Source organism: Rhinolophus hipposideros (assembly GCF_964194185.1).
Source record: "Rhinolophus hipposideros genome assembly, chromosome: 8".
NCBI classification, from domain to species: Eukaryota; Metazoa; Chordata; class Mammalia; order Chiroptera; family Rhinolophidae; genus Rhinolophus; species Rhinolophus hipposideros.
The window spans coordinates 30,814,899-30,839,241 of NC_138054.1; the positions used below are offsets into that span (position 1 = coordinate 30,814,899).

Here is a 24,343-nt window from a genome sequence, read left to right on the forward strand (position 1 = left end):
AGCATCTTGGTGATACTCTTAGGACCTAATTATGGTCTCAGAATATAAGTAGGACTTTATTGTGATGTTTCACAATACATGTAAAAAAAAGCATTTTCGCCAGTAGTCATTTCATGCCTAGATTTACAACTTTGGTATTCCACTTTTAATCAATTATAAAAAGTAAATTTGACCCCCTTACTGCTTTAGACCATTTCTCATTGAAAAGTTATCCTTATAGGCCTTTTTTCTATTATAGTTTATTTAAGCATGAAGTATTCATTTATAATCAAGAATAAAACCTAAATGATTCTACCATAAAATTATTTCTATTATAGATACATAAATGTTTTTCAAATGGTTTAGATAAATTTTGATTTTATTAATACATCAAGTGAATTAATAACAATCTAAAAATGTTTCTTTAAAAGCTACGTACAAGAAAAAAAAGAAAAAAAGAACACCACCACAAAAAAGCCTACAAGTACAAAAATGCATCTTTTTTTATATTGAATTAATAAATGAATTTTTCAAAGATAGAAAATGGTATACTCATTTTTTTTATTATCGTTAGTTTCAGGTGTACAAAACAATGTAATGGTTAGACATTTATACCCCTCACAAAGTGATAACCCCTCTTCTGCAATCTATTACACCTCTGATATTGCACACCGTTATATTTCCATTGTCTCTATTCCTTATTCTGTACTCCACTTACTGTGACCATATATATATATATATATATATATATATATATATATATATATATATATATATAAAATTATAGTTGACATTCATTATTATTCAGCTTCAGATTCAGGTGTACATTGCAGTGGTCAGGAATGGTATATTCATTTTGATATGCATTTAGCAACTAATTAGTATTAATGAACTCAAGTAATTAGGAAATTTATTTTTGTACATTCACTTTTATCTTACAAAGGGTTTTATAACAGAAGAGTACTGCAAACTAAATCTAAGGAAATGTTTGTCAAATAGATATAACGTTCAATTTTAGTTCTAATATAGTTTCTAGTTTAAAATATAGATAAAACCACAGCTAATCCCAAAATTGCCAAAAGGATTCCAGAACTCTTGGTACCCAAAGCAGGGACACTGAGTTCCTGTGGAGGAATTAACTTGGTTGCTTGTGCAATGTTAGAAATTTCTGAGATGAGATTGGCTTCATTGATGGCTTGAATTGCAATATATAAGTTGGTGCCATTTTCACCTTTTAAAAGTTTTTGTTTAAATTCAAATTTTTCTATTGAGCCAGCTTCCTCAGGTATCAGACTAGAAGTATTCACTAAAGTAGCATTGTCAAAATCTTCTTTGAGATCCAGGAGATACTTACTTATTCTTATAATGTAGCTTTTGGCTAGAAAACAAATAGACATTTCATGTATATTAAAATCACTAGGCTGACATAATGCCACCACACTGCTTTACATTTAGGACTCTATCAAAAATGCACACTAGGTTTTGGTTATGGAAATCCCAGTTGTAGTTTTTGTCTGGTTATCCCATCTTCTTTATTTTAAGAATAAATATGTGTACAGTTTTTATCTACTTATCTAATCATAAAAAATTTAGTTCAAAATTATATTGTACTAAAAAACAGAATCTAGATTTCTTTTTAGAGATACATATAAACAGCTGAATCCACTTTTAACTTAGAACAAGGAACTAATGTACTTAAACTAATGTTTAAGTACAGTAAAGACAGTTAGTATCCCACATCTGTAGTATTTCTCATTAAGTTGAGAGAGGGAGTAATCAGAAGGGAAAGCAAGAGAGAAGATAAATAGAGTGGGGGACAGGGATAAGGATAAAGAGCAAAAGGAGGCAGAGAGTTCTGGAATGTTCTAACTAATTACAATTATGCTTAGGAGGTAGGCAGACTTTGATTAGCACTTAATTTTACTACTATGTTCTAGCTGTGTAACAAAAAAAATTATTTTACCTTTTTTACCTTCAATTTTCTTATGTGTGAAATAGAGATAACAGTTATTCAATTCATTCAACAAGTATTTATTGAATGCCTACTATTCTAGTGGTGAGAATTATATATAATACTGCAGGAAAAGTGTTTAGCACAATGTCTGGGACTTAATATTTGAAATACTATCAATTATAACTGTTATTTTATCAAGAAAGGAAAGGAAGATGCTAACATAAATGTTTCATTCAAAACTGGCCTTAGAAATCTACCAGAGCCATCAATATAAAAATATATTCTCACATTAGGAAATGACATAAACAATAAAACATCAGATGTCTTTTTTGAAGTGACGACTTTATTTTTTAAATGAAATACTAAAGGTGTTATAAATATGTGGTAAATAACTTCAATTTAGTGGCTTTCAAAAAATTCAAGACCTCTGACTTGACATTCTAGTTTTTCAATAAATAGGTTTTATCAATCCATTCTGCTATTCTTCACATACACCCTGTATGGCATTTAGGTGGATCTGTTTATCTATCTATCTGCCTCTCTCTCTCCCCCTCTTTTCCTTTCCCCCTCATTTTAATTCAGATATTCCATTGTGAAATTTTGCTTTCTGGATCTTGATCATATTATTTTCTCCCTGTCATGACCCCCTGAAGTGTGTCTCCCTCTCCCTATTTATGCAAATTGTACTTATTTTCCAGGTCTAAGAGGAGGTTCAACTTCTTCATAAAGTCTTGGTCATGTATTTCATCCACCCTGATGACTCTCTTCTATGAACTTTTATTGCACAAAATGGAGTTTTCCAGATTGTTTTTTGGAGGTTCAATTTATTTTTCAATTAGATTATATGATTTTTGAGGGCAAAGACTATGTTTTATACTCCTTTTGTATCAACTAGAGTTTGTGGAACTGTTTTAGGTATGTATTTGACCTTCTTAATTACTTGTTGGCCAGCAATACAGTTATTAAGATGCTGCCCAAGTGATAGAGTTAGGAAATCATAAAATAGTAGAATTACATCTATTTGTTTAGTAATTATAGGTCATCTAGACTAATTTGGATATTTGACAGGTATGGAAATTGGGTCCCAGAGAATTTAAGTATTTCATTTGAAATTATGTAAATATTCATTTATTCTTTGAGACACTGCTATTGCCTACTTTTGCAATATCTGAGGGCAACATTTGAGGACAACTACAACCTCTTCCTATTTGTTACAGGAAAGAAGGAGATTAGATCCTTCCTATTTTAGGTATTTGTGGTTAAGCACAGTGAAGTTCTTCCTCTCCCAGTGTCCATGTATAATGCATTCTTCCTTCTTTTAGTTTCTATAATCAGCCTGAGGGACATTTATTATAAACCCAATCTTGAACTGAAGGATTGGTCTTGATAGAATTGAATTTAGAAGTAAACATTTGGTTAGGTAATTTCATTTGTGGCTTTTCCAATGCAAGTATTTTTTTAAATTATTATTATTCTGCCATATATTTAAGGGTCATAACATAGAAAAAATAATGTATTTCAGAAGCTGTTAGGATAGAGTTTTTAACATTGAAGTAGAAAAGAGCTCTTCATGGGTGTTCTATGTTTCCTTTGGCTTTAGAATAATCTTTTCCTTATAGAATGAGGATAAAAAGAAATATAGCTTTGAAAAATGCATAATAGTAAATGAAAGATTAAAAAGTATCTTTTGTATTGAGAGTATACAGTGAGGGTTTATTGTAACACAGGAGAAAGAATATTGAACATGTGGCTTTCCATCATCTGAGATATTGCATATGTAGATATTACATATCATTTTCATTTTTCCACCTTAAAAGGAAAAATAGCAAGATTGGCTTTATCTCAAAAGAATCTACTAGTCTAGCACAATAGTGGAATGTGGCACTAATTCCACTAACAGTGGAATGTGGTACTGATGTGGTTCATAAATACTAATGAAATTCTGTTAAATTTAAAGCAAAGATAAAATTAATTTAAACTTTCTGGAATGAAAGCAATTTATTATTCGAAAGTTTGAATGAATGAGATATTCTGGCTTTGAACTTTATTCAAATCTCTCAAACTAGTTTCTCTGCATGTGTTCCTTTCTTTCTGTGGGACACGTTCACTTAACTTAGCTAACTTCTCTCATTCTTCATGACTTAGCTCAGGGATAGTCTTTTCTGGGAAGCCTTTTAAAATATACCTTGTGATCTTAACCTCCAGCCAGGAATTTGTGGCCTCCAAATGTGCTGTCATATTATTCTGTGCTTACAACAGTATATCTCCTATCACATTCTGTGAAATTATCTATTTACTTGCATAAAGGGTCTTCTGCACTCAACTGAATGTGGAGAATAGGGATTATTTCTTAGTGTTTCAAAATTCAAAAAGTTCAATCAATAAACAAATTTGTGCAAGTACAGAAATACTTAGAAAAAATATTTCCTGGTAGGGAGAAAAGAATGCAACAGAAACCTATTAACTGTCTTTTCAAAGTAACTTCTAAGATGGTTCATATTCATATTGTGAGAGGCAGTTTGGCACAATAGAATTTGACAAGAGTGGGTTAGACTTGTAAGTTATTAAATTTAGAAATAATTTTGGTCAGTTAATCTCTTAGAGTTTCACTTTTCACATCTTAAAAATAGGTGAGTAATAGCCCATATTAGACTCTCCACATGTTATTTATAAATAGGACTTTAAAATATTCTTAGCAAATGAAAGCCAGTGGGATTTTTTTTTTTAGTATATTTAAAATTGTAATATCAAGCTTACCTTTTCCTTCATCAAGGACATTGCCAGGAGCAGTCCATGAAAGTTGAATATGATCTTCTTTAAACTTAGCCTCGAGGTCTATAATTTTATTTGGTGGGAACACACGAGTATTATCACCAGAAGGAGGAGCTCCTGATACAGTAAATGACCCTCCAGAGGTTAGTCTGCTAAAGTCTTCTACTTCAGCTTCTGCCATGTCATCTTTGACTTCAGGTCGGGGTGGATTCAGTATAATTTTACCTAACAAAAAAGTAATTTTGTAACTTTTCATATAGCCATAGTTATTTTTTACCATGTAATCTCATCTTGCAGCTGTAAAGGGTTAATATTGATTGATAGCAGATATTGAAAAAATAACAGCTTTCAGTGAAAGAAAGCTTGTTTTGAGGTGATAGCTCATTGTGTTTTTAATTTGCATTTCTCTGATGATTAATGATGCTGAGCATTTTTTAAAGTCTATTGGCCATTTGTATGTCCTCTTTGGAGAAACGTCTATTCAGGTCCTCTGACCATTTTAAAAAATTGGGTTGTTTATTTTTTTGTTGTTGAGTTGCATGAGTTTCTTATATATTTTGGATATTAGCCCCTTATTGGAGGCATTGTTTGAAAAATCTCTTAGAATGGCTATCATCAACAAAGACAAATAGTAACAAGTGTTGGAGAGGCTGTGGAGAAAAAGGAACCCTCATACACTGTTGGTGGGAATGCAGATTGGTGCAGCCGCTATGGAAGGCAGTGTGGAAGTCCCTCAAAAAATGAAGAATAGAATTACCATATGACCCAGCAATCTGTCTCCTGCTTGGGTACCTACCCCAAAGATCTTAAAACATTTATCTGTAAAGATATATGTGTTCCGATGTTTGCTACAGCTTTATTTGCGGTGGCCAAGACATGGAAACAACCAAAGTGTCCTTCAATAGATGATTGGATAAAGAAGATGTGATGTATATACACAATGGAATACTATTCTGACATAAGAAAAGATGAAATAGTGCCATTTGTGACAACATGGATAGATCTTGAGATTATTATGCTAAGTGAAACAAGTCTGACAGAAAAAGTTGAGAACCATATGATTTCATTGATATGTGGTAGATACAACTGAAAACAACAAATGACAAGACAAATAAATGAAAAAACAAAAGCTCATAGACGCAGACAATAGTTTAGTGGTTACCAGAGGGTAAAGGGGAAGGTGGGTGATAGATGAGGGTAAGGGGGTCAAATATATGGTGATGGAAGGAGAACTGACTCTGGGTGGTGAACACACAACATGATATAGAGATGATGTGTTACAGAATTGTACAATTGAAACCTATGTAACTTGACTAACAATTGTCACCCCAATCAACTTTAATTAAACAAAAAAGAAAGAAAGCTTGTTTAACTGGTCTCATTTTAAAATTAATAAGGAGATATTATGCAATATTAGAACTGTCTTTTAACCAGCTCTTTTTACTACTTGACTGTAAATTCTTTGAGGACAAGGATGGTGTCTTATTTACCTTTATAGTTCAGGAATCTAGCACAATACTTGCCACATAGGAGGTGCTCGGTAAATTTTTTTCAATGTAAATGAGTTGAGGGAGATGTAAACAAGACACGTTGGAAGCATGTAGCCTATGATAGGTCCATTGATATAAATATGGTTTTGAAACATGCAGGTGATTTTATAATTATATCCTGAGGTTTTCCAGAGTACATTTTATTTTAAATGCCTTGATGCATGTAATTTACCTAAACAAACGACACATTTCTATTTTAAGGCCACTTACCATTGTCTATGTAGCCTGGTATATACAGAGCTTTGTTTTGTCGTCTTAAACTTAGCCTAGCCGTATTTTTTCTTGCCTGGGCATGTACTTTTAAACTGTATCTACCATTTCCACGGTAATGTGTAAAGTATCTTGAGTAGATGCCATCATTCTTGACAATATCAGCACCTTAATATTAAAATATAATAATTAGCCAACCAACAGAGTAAAAATGATAATCCCAACTGTTTATGAGTATTAGTGATAGCAACCATTTTGGTAGATAGTATAGCACAGTGTTTTAAGTACATGAACGTTGGAATCTGCTTAGTTTCAAAGCTTGGCTTGACCATTTGCTAATCCTTGGTTTTGCAAAAGAAAAATTCATGGTAAGCATTCAATAATAGTAACTATTATAATTTCATAAAGGAATCTTAACAAAATAAAGAAAATATAACTAAACTGGAGAAATCATATTGAAAACACTGACACTAACGAAAATAGAGAAAAATTCTCCTCTTAAGGTCCACGGGAAAAGTACAATTGTTCATAAAATTTTAAAAAGACAAATATGTGTATGTCTATGCCTACTCAAGATAATTGAGTAAAAAGTTTTAAAAACATTAAAATAAAATTTAACTCATTTAAAAATATGATTCATTAGCATACATGGGAAATATTGATTTCTAAGTCATGTGACTATAGTAGCATTTTAAGTTCAGTGGAAGTTGATACAGATTCTTATTACCTGCACCATTGTCCCACAGCTCCAATGTTACTTGATGTCCGTCTTCGGTTTCTATAATGGCTGTTACATTGATTCCCAGAACAGGCAAAAACCCTTGACTGACTCGTGCATAAACAATCATTGGGCTAGGGTAATGTGCTGTATTTTGACTCATGTGACTGTTTACAATTACTGGGGGTGTGGTAGGATTTCTTGCTCGAGTAGTCACAGTTATCGTTAGCATTTGAAAGTTGTCATGATTATTTAGCAGGCTGTAAGTCCAAGTACCTGTCTGAAAAAAAAAATCTATTTGAGAGATTTTGTAGTATTTTCCTACTCTGTTTGGAATATTATTTAGAAATTTAAGCAGAGTAATAGTAATGATTTTTTAGACACGATTTTATAAGCTACTTAAGTGTGGATATGAATCCCTAATTATTCTATTTGGCTTCTTTTTTTATGACAGACTATCTGTAACTGTTTTAATATTGACAGTGTATAAGATGCTATCTGCATTTTTTTTCTCAAAATTGATTGATAAAGCTTGGAGAAAATAAAAGAGTATTCTTACCTCTGCAATACCTGGTATTCGAAGACGGGCAGACCGAATATTTAGTTCATCTTCTCTGAAATCTAAGGTTTTATATTTCTTTCCTTTTGGATCTTGGAGAAGAATTTCTGGCTTTTTTATTGTCCAAGTAACAACAAAAAAAGTGTCATGTCCAATTGTACTATCCACAGGCACTGTACCAATTATCCATTTCCTTGCTGTAATATTTAAGGCTTTACTTTCCAACTGATACATGAATAAAAACAACAAACAAATAAAATTAATTCGTTATTTATAGTTTATAAAATTTCAAAGTTTGGTCAGTTCAGAGTAATTCTAAATTTATTTTTAAGATTTCAATTAAAATAACTAAGAATTGTTTTGAAAAAAGCATTTATAATTATATTAAAAGAAAGGTGGCTATAAATTTTCCAGAAAAGCAAATTCAGTAAGGATGTTTTTTTTCTGAATACCTGAAATGTTTTCAGGCAAAAGAGTTATTTATTAGAGGAAGAAGTTATTTATTAGAGGAAGAACTAATTAGGATAATAGAAATTAATAATAAATGTGAAAAGGCAATACTTTTTTCTGAGATACTGACCTGAATAGCCTGCTGAGTGATATTGCCACTTCCAGATGAAATTCTACTGAAAGCATCAATAAGGCCATTTATGTCTTTATGGGCAAAAAAACGATGTCCTCCTAAAACGGAATTTTATTTACTTTTATAAACTAATTTTAAATGGAGAAAATCATATTTTTATTGGTATCATATTAATATACTTTAAAATGTATTTTTAAATTTTATTTTAAAGTTACAAAAGATGAATTTCCCAGACCCTTAAATACTTTTAGTATATCAGTGTCCCAGATGTATCCAAAATAATACCTAAAACCTTGCTCAAAATAAGTTAGAATTTTCTTCTTAGAATGAAGAAAATTTAAGGAACTGGCCCAATATTATTATTAATTTGTGTGTTTTTTTTCCCAGTCATTAGATGCAAGTGCCTGCCACATTAATAAAGCTGATTTAATCACTAAATAATATTGTAAAAATGAAATTTCAGACAATTTTTTGAACTAGCTGCTTCTTTTCTAGTTGTTGCTAAGATATACCAAAAACAGAGAATGACAGTTTAGAATAAAGTAATAATTAAGTGCAGAAAATAAATAATAGAAGAGTTAATGAAGAGAGAGATTACTTAGGTATAAGGAATTGGAAAAGAATGGATTGCAGAGGGCAAGAATTAGTAAGCAGGACTGTAACTATAGCCATGGGCAAGCTGTTTGTATTCTCTAGGTTTGCATTTCTTCCTCTATGAAATAAGACCATCTGAATCTCTACTGTAGGGTTGAGCAGGACAGGTACTGAGGAAGAATTTTGAAATTACAGTTGAGTAAGTCATTAGGAACCGTTTGGAAAGAAGTTTCAAATTGGTGGTATTGGTAGCAAGTGATGAGAAATGGAGACAGCAAATCTTGACTAATGTTAAAAGAAGCTAGTATAGGTACAAATGGAGACAGGTTGGGGTGGGTGGAGAGGAAAGATATTAATTTGAAGAACAAGGACAAGCAAAGGACAAAGATTAATTTTTAGGGTAGGAAATTTTTAAGTAGTTTTGTAGTTTAAGGGAAAGAGCCCCTGGAATGAGGGAGACTAGAAATATATTTTCTATTCAAACTATATCCCAAAGGTTTACCTGTCATATTTGAAAGGGTCTCCAGTTCTTTGGCAGCGGAAGGTCCCAGAGCAATAGTGTGGATGATCGCCCCACTTTGTTTTACCTCATCAAAGCATGAACTTATTTTATCATCTTCCCCATCTGTTAGTAATACGATTTCAGAACCAGAAATGCTCTGGTCACTTAGGGTAATTACCTGATAGTGAAAAACCAGATTATTAATTACAGAACATCATACCTAAATAAATTTAAACTAACCTGTTCTTTAGTCTTAGAGAAGTCTTTAGGCCTAGGCCCCAGAATAGCCAAAAAAGAACTTTTTGCATTTCCATTTCAGGCTGAGTTGCCATGGAAATTAGTATAATGTAGAAGGGTCTTGTAGGCTTTCAAAGATAGGGTGTTAACAGTTGTAATCCTTTCACATATATACTCTAGTTACCCAAGGGAGGAAGAATAAACCACTTAGAACAATGCCAAGCACATAGTAAGCACTCAGTTAATCTTAGCTATTATTATTATCTCAGGAGATACTTGGGGTGGAGGTATATGACTAAGGCAGTTTTAGAAGGGTTCAGACTACACAGCATCAATAAAGTCATGACTAAAGGCAGGTGTGCAAGGTTAAGTGATGTGGCATATGCTTTTTACACATTTCAGTTGATCATTGAAGAATCTCATGATTTCCTGGAAAAAAAACATTGATCTATCGTGAAGAAGAAAGTTCATAAATTTATGATTAAGTATTACATTTGTTTTACTTTTTTTTTGACTTCTACCAAGACTATTGGCTAAGATCTTTAGTTCGACAATTGAGAGTAAATTCCAGCCCTGTTATTTGCTGAATAGAACAGCTAGTATTAAGTCAATGTCTCACTGTTTCATACGTAATAGAGTTCTATAAATAACTTAGTGAGGTTAACTTAAGTTAATAACTTAGTGATTAACTTTTTGGACTTTGGAGTAAGAAACACCAGGTTTTAAGTCCTAGATTTGCCAATTACTGACTATACGATCTTGAGAAATACATTTAATATCCTGAACCTCAGTTTCCTTATGTGCAAAATGGGCATAATAATAGTACCTGACTAAAAAAATAATGGTAAGGATAAAAGAAGATCATACATGTAAAACATTTAATATAGACAATAATGTAGTATATGCTCAATAAATTTCAGCTCTTACTCTAATGATTATGTAAGCAAAATGCTTATATATTGATGTGGTTTCATTACATATATAAGAGGTATTTATAGCTTTGAATGTGATTTGACAGAATATATTCAGCAATAGACTCTGTGGTCAAAATATAAGATATCAAAATATATTAAGAAAAACGTGTGAACCAATATGTGCAAACATTATGAGACATTCCCAATATATAATACTGTCATATTTTAGAAATAAATATACATATACATGTATACATAATAAGAATTATTATATAATAGCAATCTTTTCTTGAGCACTTACTTATCTTACATAATTCTCACAATTAAATGAGATAGGCACTAGTATTTTCCACATTTCCTTGGTTGAGGAAACAGATTTTCTGAGTTGAGTTACTTACCCAAGGTTACTTAACTTATAGATAATTGATCCAGAATCCCAGGTTTGTCTGAATCCAGAGCCTGCATACCTTCTTAAACTATTATAATTTACAATAATAGACATCATGAAGAAAGCTAAGAGATGTTATTAATTAGTGGTCTGGATAAGAGTAACAAATTCTACATTTTAGCTGAGGCAATGAAAAGATCAGTGAAGGAAAGCAGCTTTCTGTTTTTGTGACTTAAAGAATGATGACAAATAGGCTTAAATATAGGCTATATTTAGATCGGAAGAAATTCAAACGAGTACTGGAGGCAGTTTAATTTAGCGTTCAAAATTTGCTCCCAATTTTTGATTTCACAATTTTTATTTCATTACACTTCCACCTATGTGTCTTGGGTTTGATACTATATTGCTTGAGGAACTAGTTCTATCTTTGTGCTTGTTAAATGTTAATGTAACTTGATGAACTGAGGTTTTCTTTATCCATAATATAGAAATATTACTGATTTTCTTTTTCCACCATCCCCTCAATAGCATTATTTTCTGCTCATGAAAATTCAGACTGTGGGAGCGATAAAGAAATAGGGAACTCTGACTCTGGGTGGTGAACACACAATGGGATTTATAGATGATGTAATACAGAATTGTACACCCGAAATCTATGTAAATTTACTAACAATTGTCACCCCAATAAATTTAATAAAAAAAAGAAACAAACAAACAAACAAAAAGAAACAGGGAACTCCTCAATAAAATCGTGATGATTATGTACACACTGGATTTTTCTTCCCTTAACCGCTCCCCAGTGCAACTCAGAGAGGCTCCAGCTGTAAACAAACACAGTTAGCAGATCTTTTAAAAAAAATTATTTAAATGAAGGACCTATTATCTCATGACCCTTGTTCAAAGATGGTTGGACAAAATTAAAAGCAATGGTAAATGGCAAATGATATTTAGAAAAACATTTTTTATGGCAAATGATATTTAGAAGAAACATTTTTTATTTTACCTGGAATCCTGCTTTGAGTCCGCTGCAAATTGAAGTTCCACCATTAGCTACTTGAGGCAGATTTGCAGTGATTCTTTGGGAAGCATTATCATCAGTTATTTCTATAAGATTATTTTGGATTGTAGCAAAACTTTCAAATGTGACCATCCCAGCTAATGATCCCTTTTCAATAATTTGAACCAAGTATATTTCTGCTGCTTGATTCATTCGAAAGAGACGATCTTCCTGTAAGAAAAATATGTCTGAACAATTCCTGAAGTCTCCTCAAACCTTGACAGATTGATGAAAGACAAAATTGTTTATGGGCCACAGATCATAACAATCAATGATTATAATATTTTAGAATTTAACTCCTTTCTTTTATTAAAAAGAAGTAATATCAAAGAAAAAATTTAAAAATCGGTCATGTTATACTTGGAAAAGCCTTAAAAATCTACAACTTTTATTTAACAGTTTTATATTCAGGAATTTCTGCTAAGGAAATATTTTAAAAATGCATACAAAAATTTTCATTGCAATACAATTTTAAATAAGTTATACATCTCCAAAATGTCCAATAACAGGAAGTTATTTGACTAAATTCTGATAAGTGAATATGATACAACCATTAAAAATGGAATCATTTTTTTCCAGGAGGAGTGTTTATGGTATAATAAGTAAAAAAAATCATATTATAAAACATTATATAAAATATAATCACATTTTTGAGAACGAAAAACTAATACACAAACAAAAAAAACTGGAATGACAAATGCTCATGGTGGAATTAAGGAAGTTTTTTTTCCTTTAGTTATATTATTTCTAGTTTGTTAGAACTAGCAAATATTATCCATAATCCAATAATCTTAACATAATAATTATTTTTATTTTTTAACATAGTATCTTTTAGTACTTGTACTATAAAATTATTGTACTAAAATTTATTAGAATAATAAATATGTATTTTAGTTAGCTTAGAAGAACTAACTCTGATTAAATTATATTTCTATTAGCTTAAATACTTAATTTAAGGGAGCTAACAAATAAATGTCTTACTGAATTCATGCTTCCAGATTTATCTAGTACCAAACAGACTACTCGCTGTTTGGACTTGATCAATGAGAATATAGGATGAGGTGGTAGATTTCTTCCTGTCATGGGAGATACAGTCCGAAAATCATCAGAGGTCATGATTACGTCCCATGTACTTCTGTGATTGCACATTTTGTTTTGTAGGTTTGGAGCTTCTGTATTGTGTGTTTCTGCTGTACAAAATTCAGTCACCTGGAAAAAAATCAATTAAAAGACGATACTATGGTAACTGGTGAGGCATTACCTTTCTTTCCAACTATGCAGTTGAATGCCATATACATATTCCACAGATTTTATCTCCTGATAATTAAAAATTTCATTCTGACATCCATTTTGCATATTTGAGTAGAAAGGAAGCAAGGTAAAAACCATCAAATAATGTATCAAACAACAAATTTTTAATAAATCAATGAAAAACAAATGAGTTTCCTTATCAGTCATAAAACGAGATACATTAGTAAAAAAAAGTAGCTAAAATAACATTTGCTGAACTCCTACTGTGTGCCAGGCACTTTGTTTGAAGCAGTGTAAATTTTACTTTCAGGCTTACACTAGAGCTAACCCTCTTGAAAAATATGAATCACCATCTCCTTTAATCCTTGCAATACAAATAAATTTATTAAACTGGATTAGTGTTATGAAATTTAATATTAACACAGAATGGGAATAAATCTTGCAGATAAACTGGAATTCTTTAGAATCTTTAGCCATACTCCACCCCCATTCCCTGCCAGGTACTTGACAACTGTCTTATTTATCATAAAGACCGAATGGTTTGAATGCACAAACTTTGTTTAGCTTTTACTTAACTTTGTGTCAAGCCCAAGCTGGAGGATTAAAAAAAAAAAAATGAAAATCAATCCTGAAGGATCTTAAAGTCTCTTGGGGAAAAAAATCTGAGTTTACATCTAGACTTTGTATTGGGAAAACATTTTAAAAACTGAAATGACACTTAGAAAAGTATTTCTTACATGCTGAAGCATACTGCAAGATGAATTCCTTTCTGAATGGTGCACTAGTTTATGGGAGCATTTTTCCAAGTTACTAATCCATACAGGGTTTATTTTTACTTCTTTCCTCACACTAGCTCAGTGGTTTTTAAATGTAAGCTGCAAAATGCTGTAAACACAAAACCATGTGGTATATGTATGGTTAAAGTATTTATGTCTGAGCCATATCTTACATAATTAGTTGCCCTCTATATTTCAGCTACGTGATCTTCTACATTATTGTTTATCTTCCAGGTAGGCAGCACAAGTTATCTCCTAATAGTGAAATGGTTTGGGGATTTATAGTTTGGTACAGACAGTACATATTCCAATCATCCTCTTGTGTCATGTGATATACATATGACACATGATATATATCACATGACACAAGAGGATAATTGGAATATGTTTATATGAATATATATGTATATACATACATATATATATATTTATGATCGCCAAATAGATATATTTGGTTGCTAAATTCTTTGGCTAGCCTTTGCTGATCCAGATTCATCAGGTTAAAGTGAACTTTCTTGACTCATGTTTCAAATATTTTAGGAGGGAACTTTATTAGGCTGCAAAACAATTTCTACTTTAATTCTAATTGGGTTCATTTAAGCATTTTAGAAGAAAATATGAAGTCTTTATTTCGACTCAAGTCTTTTATCATTAGTGCCCTGGGCTTTAAAACAATTTAAAATTTTATTGGTAGCAATGGGCCTTTAAAAATCTCCTTCTATGGAAGTATTTGTTGCTAGTGATTTGATATATGAAAATCGGCTTCTTTAAATAAGTTAGTCTTACTATCTAGAGGTAGCATATTTACTTTACTTTGATATTTTTTGGGTCACTTTTATCTGTTTCATATTTTAAAATGTGTCGAAAGTTTTATTAGGTAATTATAATGTTTGCATTAATTGAGATTGGACTTACCCAGGGAAAGAGACATTGACTATTATTCAAATATTTTATAAATTTTAACAGTTAAAAATTAAAAATTTATTTTGTACTCACCTTGTGCTAAGCACTGTGATCATACTTTACTTGCTATTATAAATCTAACAACAATGACTGTGAAAAGTATTATAATTCACATTTAAAACATGAGACAACTAAATCTCAGATTTAGCAGTTTGCTCAGAGTGAACAGCTTGAAAATGACAAACTGGGTTTTGATATCAAATCTATCTGACTTCAAGGCTTATCTACTGAGTTTTATACACTTAAACCAGCTATTTCAGGTGAAACATTAGCTTTGGAACTTGAATTATTGTGTTGTTACTTTTTAATTGGTCAGGGAGGTGATTGTGAATTTTTTCCTTAAGTTTGTTCTATAGGGACAGAGCCATATATGTTTTCAAAATATCATTTGCAATAGCTTGGTGTGTTTCAGATAATGGAAAATCTAGAATGTTAGTACTTTCTAAAGCTACAGAATGAATTTCTTTGGAAAAGTAATATGACTAATACTTAGAAGAGAGAATTAAAATTAAGTTTGTAGTTCTAGACACAAATTTACAGAAGTTAAATAAGGGAAAGCATGTTGTAAGAAATTATGTGACACCAAGGAGGAAGGTGGGTACAGTTCTACCTCTGAAGAAAGAAACAGTTTAACAAGAAAGGGCAGAATAATTTCCAGACATAACCTGACACATGCTGGAGAAAATGGCTCTTAATTAATTGTCTGAATAATTTCCCACGTTTTTACTAGTATATATATTTTCATAGCAGAAAATCCAATTTTCCAAATCATTTTTTCCCCAAAGAGTTCCTTTGTGAGAGTAGAAAAAAGAGGTACTTACAGAATCAAAACTTTGCATAAACATTATGGATTCCCTTGCAGTCTGAGATTTTTCTGGCAAGAATGTACATTTTGCTTCATACAGCCCGGTCTGTGAGTCACGTCTGCATGGCTTTGTTATACAACTGCCTCCCTGGCATTTCTTTAAAATCACATTACCTCCAGTTATATGAGTTGAACATCTATGATGAAAGAATTATTTTACATTTATATATGAAGACGAGACAAATCATGAATAAATACTAACAACCTAAAATCTTTCCCCCAATAATAATTGCTATAGATCATGTACCAAACATTTTGACAGAAGTAGGCTCAGTATCCTACCCCTATTTACGATTGATTTCAACAAGAACAATGATATCAGTTCATATTTATTAATATTTATTGCTCACTAATGTGATTAACAAATCTATTATCCTTGTTATGTTGGGCTAAGGATGATAATCCCTAACTCAGAGGGATGTTATAAAGATTAAATTATTTAAGAGACACAGAGGAGTTGCTTCTTAGCAGGGAGGGGAGCATCAACATTATGCTTAGAACCCTCTTAAATTTCTGTGTATGGTATACATACATACATACATATATATACACTGTTGCAAGATGTGATCAAACAATATGGTGAATATTTAAATAAAAAAATTTATTACAGTAAAATACACATTGCCATTAATCCCCCTCAAAATACTCCCCCTCACATCGAATACACTTATCCCATCATTCTTGCCACTTTCTGAAGCAGTTCTGGAACTCCTGTTTCATGAGTGTCTTTACTTCATCCTCTCATGATAACGTACCATGTCACACATCATTTTTGGCACAGCAGTTTCTGTCAAATAAAAACATTACGGCGTGTCCTCATCCACCTTATTCACCAGATCTGGCACTATGTGACTTCTGGCTCTTCCCCAAAGTCAAAATGACCATGAAAGGTAAACGTTTTGAATAGATTCAGGACATCAAGGCAGCCATGGCAACGCAACTAAAGCCACTCGAGGAAGAGGACTTCCAGAACTGCTTCAGAAAGTGGCAAGAACGATGGGATAAGTGTGTTTAAAGTGATGGGGAGTATTTTAAAGGGGATTAATGGCAATGTGTCTTTTACTGTAATAAAAATTTTTAAATTTAAACCTTTACTCTACTTTTTTTAATCATACCTTGTACATATATACATATATACATATGTAGACCATACATATACCACATGGTTTTGTGTTTACAGCATTTTGCAACTTACATTTAAAAACCACTGAGCTAGTGTGAGGAAAGAAATAAAAATAAACCCTGTATGGAAATGTTTGTGCATTCAAACCATTCGGTCTTTATGATAAATAAGACAGTTGTCAAGTACCTGGCAGGGAATGGGGGTGGAGTATGGCTAAAGATTCTAAAGAATTCCAGTTTATCTGCAAGATTTATTCCCATTCTGTGTTAATATTAAATTTCATAACACTAATCCAGTTTAATAAATTTATTTGTATTGCAAGGATTAAAGGAGATGGTGATTCATATTTTTCAAGAGGGTTAGCTCTAGTGTAATCCTGAAAGTAAATTTATACTGCTTCAAACAAAGTGCCTGGCACACAGTAGGAGCTCAGAAAATGTTATTTTAGCTACTTTTTTTTACTAATATATCTCGTTTTGTGACTGATAAGGAAACTCATTTGTTTTTCATTGATTTATTAAAAATTTGTTGTTTGATACATTATTTGTTTAGCTTTTACTTAACTTTGTGTCAAGCCCAAACTGGAGGATTAAAAAAAAAAAGAAAAAAAGAAAATCAGTCCTGAAGGATCTTAAAGTCTCTTGGGGAAAATAAAAATACGCAGACAATTGCTGCCCATTGTGAGAGAAGCCCATGCATATTGCTCTGTGAACACTCTCAAAGTTATCTAACCCCAAATGGAGGGAGAGGAAAGACACTTAGGAGAGAAACATTTAAATTGAGCGTTGAAGGAGGAACATGTTGCTTGGATAAGGGAGGTAGTGCTGGGAGGAGTTGCATGGGTTGAGGTGAAAGGAATGAGTATCCTGGGTTGAGAGCCCAGTTTAGGAGACTCTAGGCAGCTCAGTAGAGATAAAGCATGCAGCATAAAGGAGATGGGGAGAGACATTTTTTCTGTCACACCTCTTTCCTCTAATATGATTTTTATTCCAAAGACTTATTTTCTATTACATTGATTTCTGTTGTTCTTTAAATGCTCTATGTGCCTGTGGCAAGTTGATATGTTTAATTTTAATATGTTATCTGTTCACTGATAAGACCTATCATAATCTACCTAGAATTATATTTCTTAAAAAATCAGTTTACTTACATGTCCTTTTGAAAAGTACTTTTTTTTTCCTTTAAGTTCAACGCTAAATAAAAAGTAAAATATATTTAACATGAAGCTCCAGTAGTTTAGTTGATTTTAATGAAACAGTTATGACTCAAATGAAATGAAAGATTGGATAGGAACTTGAAAGCCAATTCTTAGATATCTTAAGATTTAGGCTATAGCTTTTTCCTTTCTCTTTTGACAATAACATATTTTAGTATAATCCCCATGAATACTGAAATGATTCCCAATTCCGGATTGATATTGATTTCAAGGTGGAATTCTCAGAAGTAGTTGAACACATACATAGTGGGGTAGGTCAGATATTGCAATTAACTGTGAGCATTCAACCACTCTGTTAGCATTTGTTTGCCTAGTATAGAAAATTAAAAAGTTATAGGTGAAAAAATTTTTAAAACACAGTTTTTAATACAATGATACCTTGTTGCTTCAATAGTGTTCTTGCTGGAAATATAGAATGACCGATGTTCATTATACTCATCAAATACTCCCCATCGGAGGTGGGCCCACTCATGGACAAATACTCTGCCTGTGAGAGAATATCGCCTCTTATAAATTTACATTTACAGTATTTTAATTCAGTTTTCTTATATTTTAAGTCTCCCTGCCCAATATTCCCAACCTAACTGTGTCAAGGAACTCTGGAAATTGACACCATTCACTAAGCCAAAAAAAGTTGAAATGGATTAGTATCCAAAATGACTAATTTTATTATTAAACACAACTGGAGAAAGAAATAACTAGCATATTTCCAAACAAAAGTATTAATTGATACCTATTTTTTCTTTAAATTTTTTAAAAAAATACCATTAATCACAGTGTTATATTTATTTCCAGTGGAAATAAAAACAGAAGCATAAAATAGATATCCTTACCTCGGGATCCATAGAAAAGCAAATTATTAGACAACAAGAAATTTGGAGTAAAATGTATATATTGTCCTTTTTCTCCACATTGTCCATACTGAAGTGTATAGGGGTCATCTCCATATTCTAGGTAAGGATGAGCAACTATGACATCTGCCTAAAAAGCAGAACAAACAAACCAAAACAGATCTCTGGAGCAATAATAATAAGGAAATTTTAATGTAAGACAAGTAGTATTACTAATTTAATTACTAAAGAGTGATTAGTAATTACTAACATATATTAATTTTTAAAATGCATAGGAGAGTGATCAAATATATGGTGATAGAAGGAGAACTGACTCTGGGTGGTGAACACAATGTGATATATAGACGATGTATTACAGAATTGTACACCTGAAACCCATGAAAGTTTACTAACCATTGTCACTCCAAATTGAAGAAGCACAGGAAGAAAGAAGCAGTTTAAAAGCTAGATAAAATATCCTACCTGGTCATATGATTCTTGTTTTGGCTTTAAGTACTCAGATTTTGACTTCCAGGTCAGTGGAATTAAAATGCTTACATTCCTGAAATAAACCCTTCGTTTGGTGGCATGAAACAGATAAGCAGAAGCTTCAGTTACCATTTCCTGAGAAAATTTAAAATACCTTGTAGTAACAATTTCACCATGAAATGAGCATAAAAGTATATATACAAACAAGAAATAGCAAATCTAAGCCCCCTTTCCCCAAATATTTTGGTAAAAACTAATTGAAAAAGAGGTTAAATTTTGCCATATTTCTCTAGTTTGTAAACTCCTCATTGTCATGTGCTCAAAAATCAACTCTATTTTTTATCCTAACCGGCATTCAGCATTTTGAGTTGGAGAAGGGAGTGAAGGTGCTGAGCAAGATATAAAAGTTATTAAGACTGGGAGCCTGTGGCAAGTTGCCTATTTAATCGTCTAGAAGTGCTTATAATTGGATTGGGAATTTAAAGTTGTGTAGATTTTATACTTGTTGATTAAAAAACATTTTGCTAGATTTATTTAGAGTTATCATTTATCATTTCATATAGAATATATTCATAAAAGGCAATGTTTTACCAAGCAGTAATGAAAATAAAAATATATATGTCTCATTGGCTTCAAGTCCCAATTTTGCCATTTATTATATGACTCTACAAATCACTTAACTTCTCTCATTTATGCAACAAGAGTAATAATAATCTTTGTTCTTGACCATCTCATAAGAGTATTTGGAGCGTCAAAGAAGACAATATATATTAAAGTGCTATATATGAAGGTTTTTTTTATTATACTGAGTAACCCAAATAAAATTAGGAAATAAATCAACTGAAAAAATACGTAATGTTTTCTTTAAGATCAAATACAAAAGAGTTTTGAATTTTTCAGATTTGATCAACTGAAAAAATGTATAAGATAATGAACCTCTCAGGCTTAAATGTTGGTTAGTTATTTAATCATTATAAAATTAACTTTATAAAGATAAAATTTAAAAATAATTCTCTGGTAGCTCTAAGGTCTTTCTATTAGCTTAACAAATTGCAAAAATAGTAGTTTGGCCTTTTAATAATTCATTAGGGGAATGACTAATAGTATTAATATATGATAAATCATACTTAAACTAAGCAGATATTAATTTTGACAGTTTAGGTACATGCTATATAAGTGATGAATACTGTCAAAGCAATTTTGGAAAGTTATAACTCTGTGTGAGTATGTGTAATGTGCCTAGGGAACATGAGTTGAAAATACTTATTGACATAAAAGTAAGGTGATAATAAAATTTTCTTTCTTACCTTTATGTTTTGAATGAGTTTTTCATCTTCTGGCACACTGGGGTTAATTGCAATGACAATGCCATCATATCCATTGTTCTTCAAACTTACCATTGAGCTTTTCATTCCAGGCAAGAGATGTAAAGCTAGGAACAGAATAACATTCAGACAGAGCACCATTTTTGCACGTGTTACAATAAACCTTTAGGAAATGTGAGGAGAGAGTATTTATGTATCTGCTTAAAGTGGGGATTTGAATCTAGACCAAAATATTTGCATAGATGTAATAAATTACTAAAATATTTTGATGAACCTTCCTTATCTTATTCTAAAGATCTAGTTGTTAAGTAGCAATGGGAATTATGCTGAACACATGACATTTATTATTCTTTCTAAGATAGCTAATGTGTTACATACTCATTGAATTGCACAATTCCTTTAGATTGTTTTTGTAGGTATTATCCTCATTGCGGTGGCCAGTCATACTCATCATCATCATTATCAAATGGTGTTAATGAGTATGACTGGCCACTGCAATGAGGATAATACCTTCCAGTTCTGTTACCTGTTTAAAAGAAAATCACTACATAGAAGAATGAGGAATTGAAATGAAAATCACCAGGCAAAAGCAGATGAAAAAGTCCTGTTTAAAAAACAAAACAAAACAAAACAAAGCAAACAACAAATAAAGGAAATGAAGTGGGATTGGCAATAAATCATAGGGCTTATATTCTTCCTTTCGATGGGAATAGTATAAGCACAGTGCTCAGGGACAGTTATGAGTCAAGGGGAAAATAGGTTTTTTGGTTACCTTCTGTGATGACTACTTGTGTATTTCAGTTTTCAAATAGCATTGAATGTGTTAAGTCCTTGTGTAACTTGGAAAAAATATGCTCCAATTAAAATTTGTTTTTTGGATTGAACAAAATCTTTTTTAGCTTGAAGTCGTTATACATGATGAGACAAGCTTAGTGAATGATGAGCTTGGGAATGACAAGATAAGCTTAATGATTGATGAGCTTGGGAACCAACAAGATAAGCTTGGTGATTAACTACATCCCCTGTCAGCAGGAACCGATGTAGAAGTTTCTCACAAACAGCTAACTCCGATGAAAAAATCCCCCACGAAGTACCAGCCCCCACCTCCCTGCAGGGCAAGTTTAAAACCCCAGGCAGAGAAGAGTTCAGGGCACCTCTACTCTAGAATCTATCCTTGGCAACTCCTCTGCCAGTGTTTCTCTCCTTAAATAAATTTTCTGACTTCTACCCCTCTGTGCCTTGTGAATTTCACAACCCGTGAGTGATCACAACCGTATACATAGCTTTATGCGCTGGCTTTGGGGTCAGATGAATCTAAACTTGACCCTTGCCTTGGTCACTTCACAAGCACATGATTCATAGTAAAAATTGTGTGGCTCTTTTTAGGTCTAGTTTCTCTTCTATGGTAATTGGAATAATTATGGATTTTAAATGAGACAATCTATAGTAAGCACTCCATACAAGATTCCTGGCACCTGATAAGCACTCACTATTATCCATTATTACTAAGCATGATATATGTCATGATCACTGAGTTGTAAAAGGATTCATGAGGCACAGAGAAATAGAGGTTAAGTTTATTTAAGAAGAGAAGCACCGGCTGAGGAGTTAGTTGGCAGGGGTAGAGTCCAGAGTAGACAGCTGCACTGAGCTTCTGTTTAGCTGGGGTTTTATATTTTTCTATACAGGATGTAGGGTGCTTGTCAGCTTGCAGGGTGTTGCCATTACAGTTGGCTTTTCTGGGAACCATTCTGTTCCCACAGCTAGCTGGAGGATTCAGAGCCAAACATTTAAATTTTAAGCTCGTTCCTGTTAACTCTTTACCTGTGTCATCATTCTCCCATCTCTGATCGGCAATGAAAAATCTTTGGGGACTAGGACAAGGGTCCATCTTTCATAGCTACCTCAGAGATGGGTAGGAGCATAGAGTTGTCCCCACCCACGAGATTGCGGGTCAAGGATAGTGGAGCGACTGGGCCTCAGAATAGTACTCACAGAGTACTCAGAGAACTCAGAACAAAATCCTCTAGAACCAGACAACTGTTTTCTTTCCACCAGCTTAAGTGTTTATCGGTGGTGATCACTGGGAAGGGGTGAGCTGGGAAAAGGCCCCAAGAAAAGAATTCTCAGTAGCTGCTGGGCTATCCCTGCAATCACTTCCCCAATTCAGGCTGCTGCAAGCAACTGTGGCCTTGGACCAGCTGCCTGCTGCTTGAAAAAGTTAAAAATCGAAAGACAAGGTTGGTGGAAAGAAAAGCAGGTAACTCAGAATGCTGGCATTCCAGGAGGATGGCAGACTCCTGTCCAAAGGACATCTCCCTTATGATGAGTCCCACTGTGGGTGGTCCCTGACAGACTGAGAATGAGACTAGCACTGTAAGAGGGAGGTTCGCAGGAGATGAGGGAAGCGATGGGCTGGAAGAATCAGACGGAGAGGAAAGAGGGAGTGCGAAAGCCTGAGGAGGAGGAAAGTCCAGAGGATGTCTCCGCTGTGGGGAAACTCGGGATAAGAGAGGATCATCAAGGAGATTAGGCTGAGGAAATTTAGCTAAGCCCATGCTTAGCTGTTTCCAGAGGTCCGGGTCTTGGCTTAGGTCTATGAGGGCTTGGACATAGGGAACCTCAGACTGTTTTTGTAGCCACCAGAAGAAGAGGTCTAGTTGCATGATGGTGTTAAAGTTGAGAATTCTATTGGCCAGCTAGACCTCCTGATTATCTAACTTATATTGTAGCCAACCCATGTTACAGAAAAAGATTATTTTGTTCTTTTTGAGAGAGGAGAGATCGAATTTGGTCTAATTCTTAAGAAGACAGCTGAGAGGAGTCTTGGGGAATAGAGGGGCCACCTCCCACAGCTGCAGGGGTAGTGATTTGTGATAGCTGGGTGGGAGATCAAAGGATGTACCCCTGAGTCTCTGAACAATGAGTTCCTCAGACTCTGGGTTATGGACTTAACCAGTCCTTTACCATGTAACTGAGAGAAGGAGCCCTTTGTGGGGTTCCTCCAACTCTGGGTTATGGACTTAACCAGTCCTTTACCATGTAACTGAGAGAAGGAGTGGAGAGAAACAGACTAACTATGAGGGCATCCCCAGCACTACTAAGGTTAAGGGTCATGGACTGGGCCGGTGAAATTCCTGGTGCCCCACGGATGTCCCCAGATGTATCCACTTATCGACTGACTCCCCGCTTAGATAACTGGAGGTTCCTTGTGGAACAAGAGAATGAGAGAAGGAGGAAGAGGAGGAGAAGGAGGAAGAGGAGAATGAGGAAGAAGAAGGAGAAGAAGAAGAAGAAGAAGAAGAAGAAGAAGAAGAAGGAGAAGGGAGAAGGGAGAAGGGAGAAGGGAGAAGGGAGAAGGGAGAAGGGAGAAGGGAGAAGGGAGAAGGGAGAAGGGAGAAAGGAGAAGGGAGAAGGGAGAAAGAAGACAAAGGAGTCTCACACCGAGTTCAACCATGGGAGTCCCCCTTGGTGAACAGGATGAGCTT

At 33.3% G+C, this 24,343-nt stretch overlaps 1 protein-coding gene across 1 annotated transcript; it reads right to left on the minus strand.

Moving 5' to 3' along the window:
* Window positions 1-1,016: 1,016 nt before the first annotated feature.
* On the minus strand, window positions 1,017-20,996 carry LOC308500622 (calcium-activated chloride channel regulator 1-like; the record flags this gene model as incomplete). Its single annotated transcript, XM_081055816.1, has 14 exons — window positions 1,017-1,357; window positions 4,691-4,930; window positions 6,466-6,633; window positions 7,193-7,463; window positions 7,743-7,967; window positions 8,323-8,423; window positions 9,422-9,599; window positions 11,964-12,188; window positions 12,999-13,226; window positions 15,829-16,009; window positions 18,590-18,698; window positions 19,045-19,192; window positions 19,525-19,665; window positions 20,838-20,996. 14 exons carry the CDS (start codon window positions 20,994-20,996, stop codon window positions 1,017-1,019), a joined length of 2,715 nt encoding a protein of 904 aa, XP_080911942.1.
* Window positions 20,997-24,343: the final 3,347 nt, after the last annotated feature.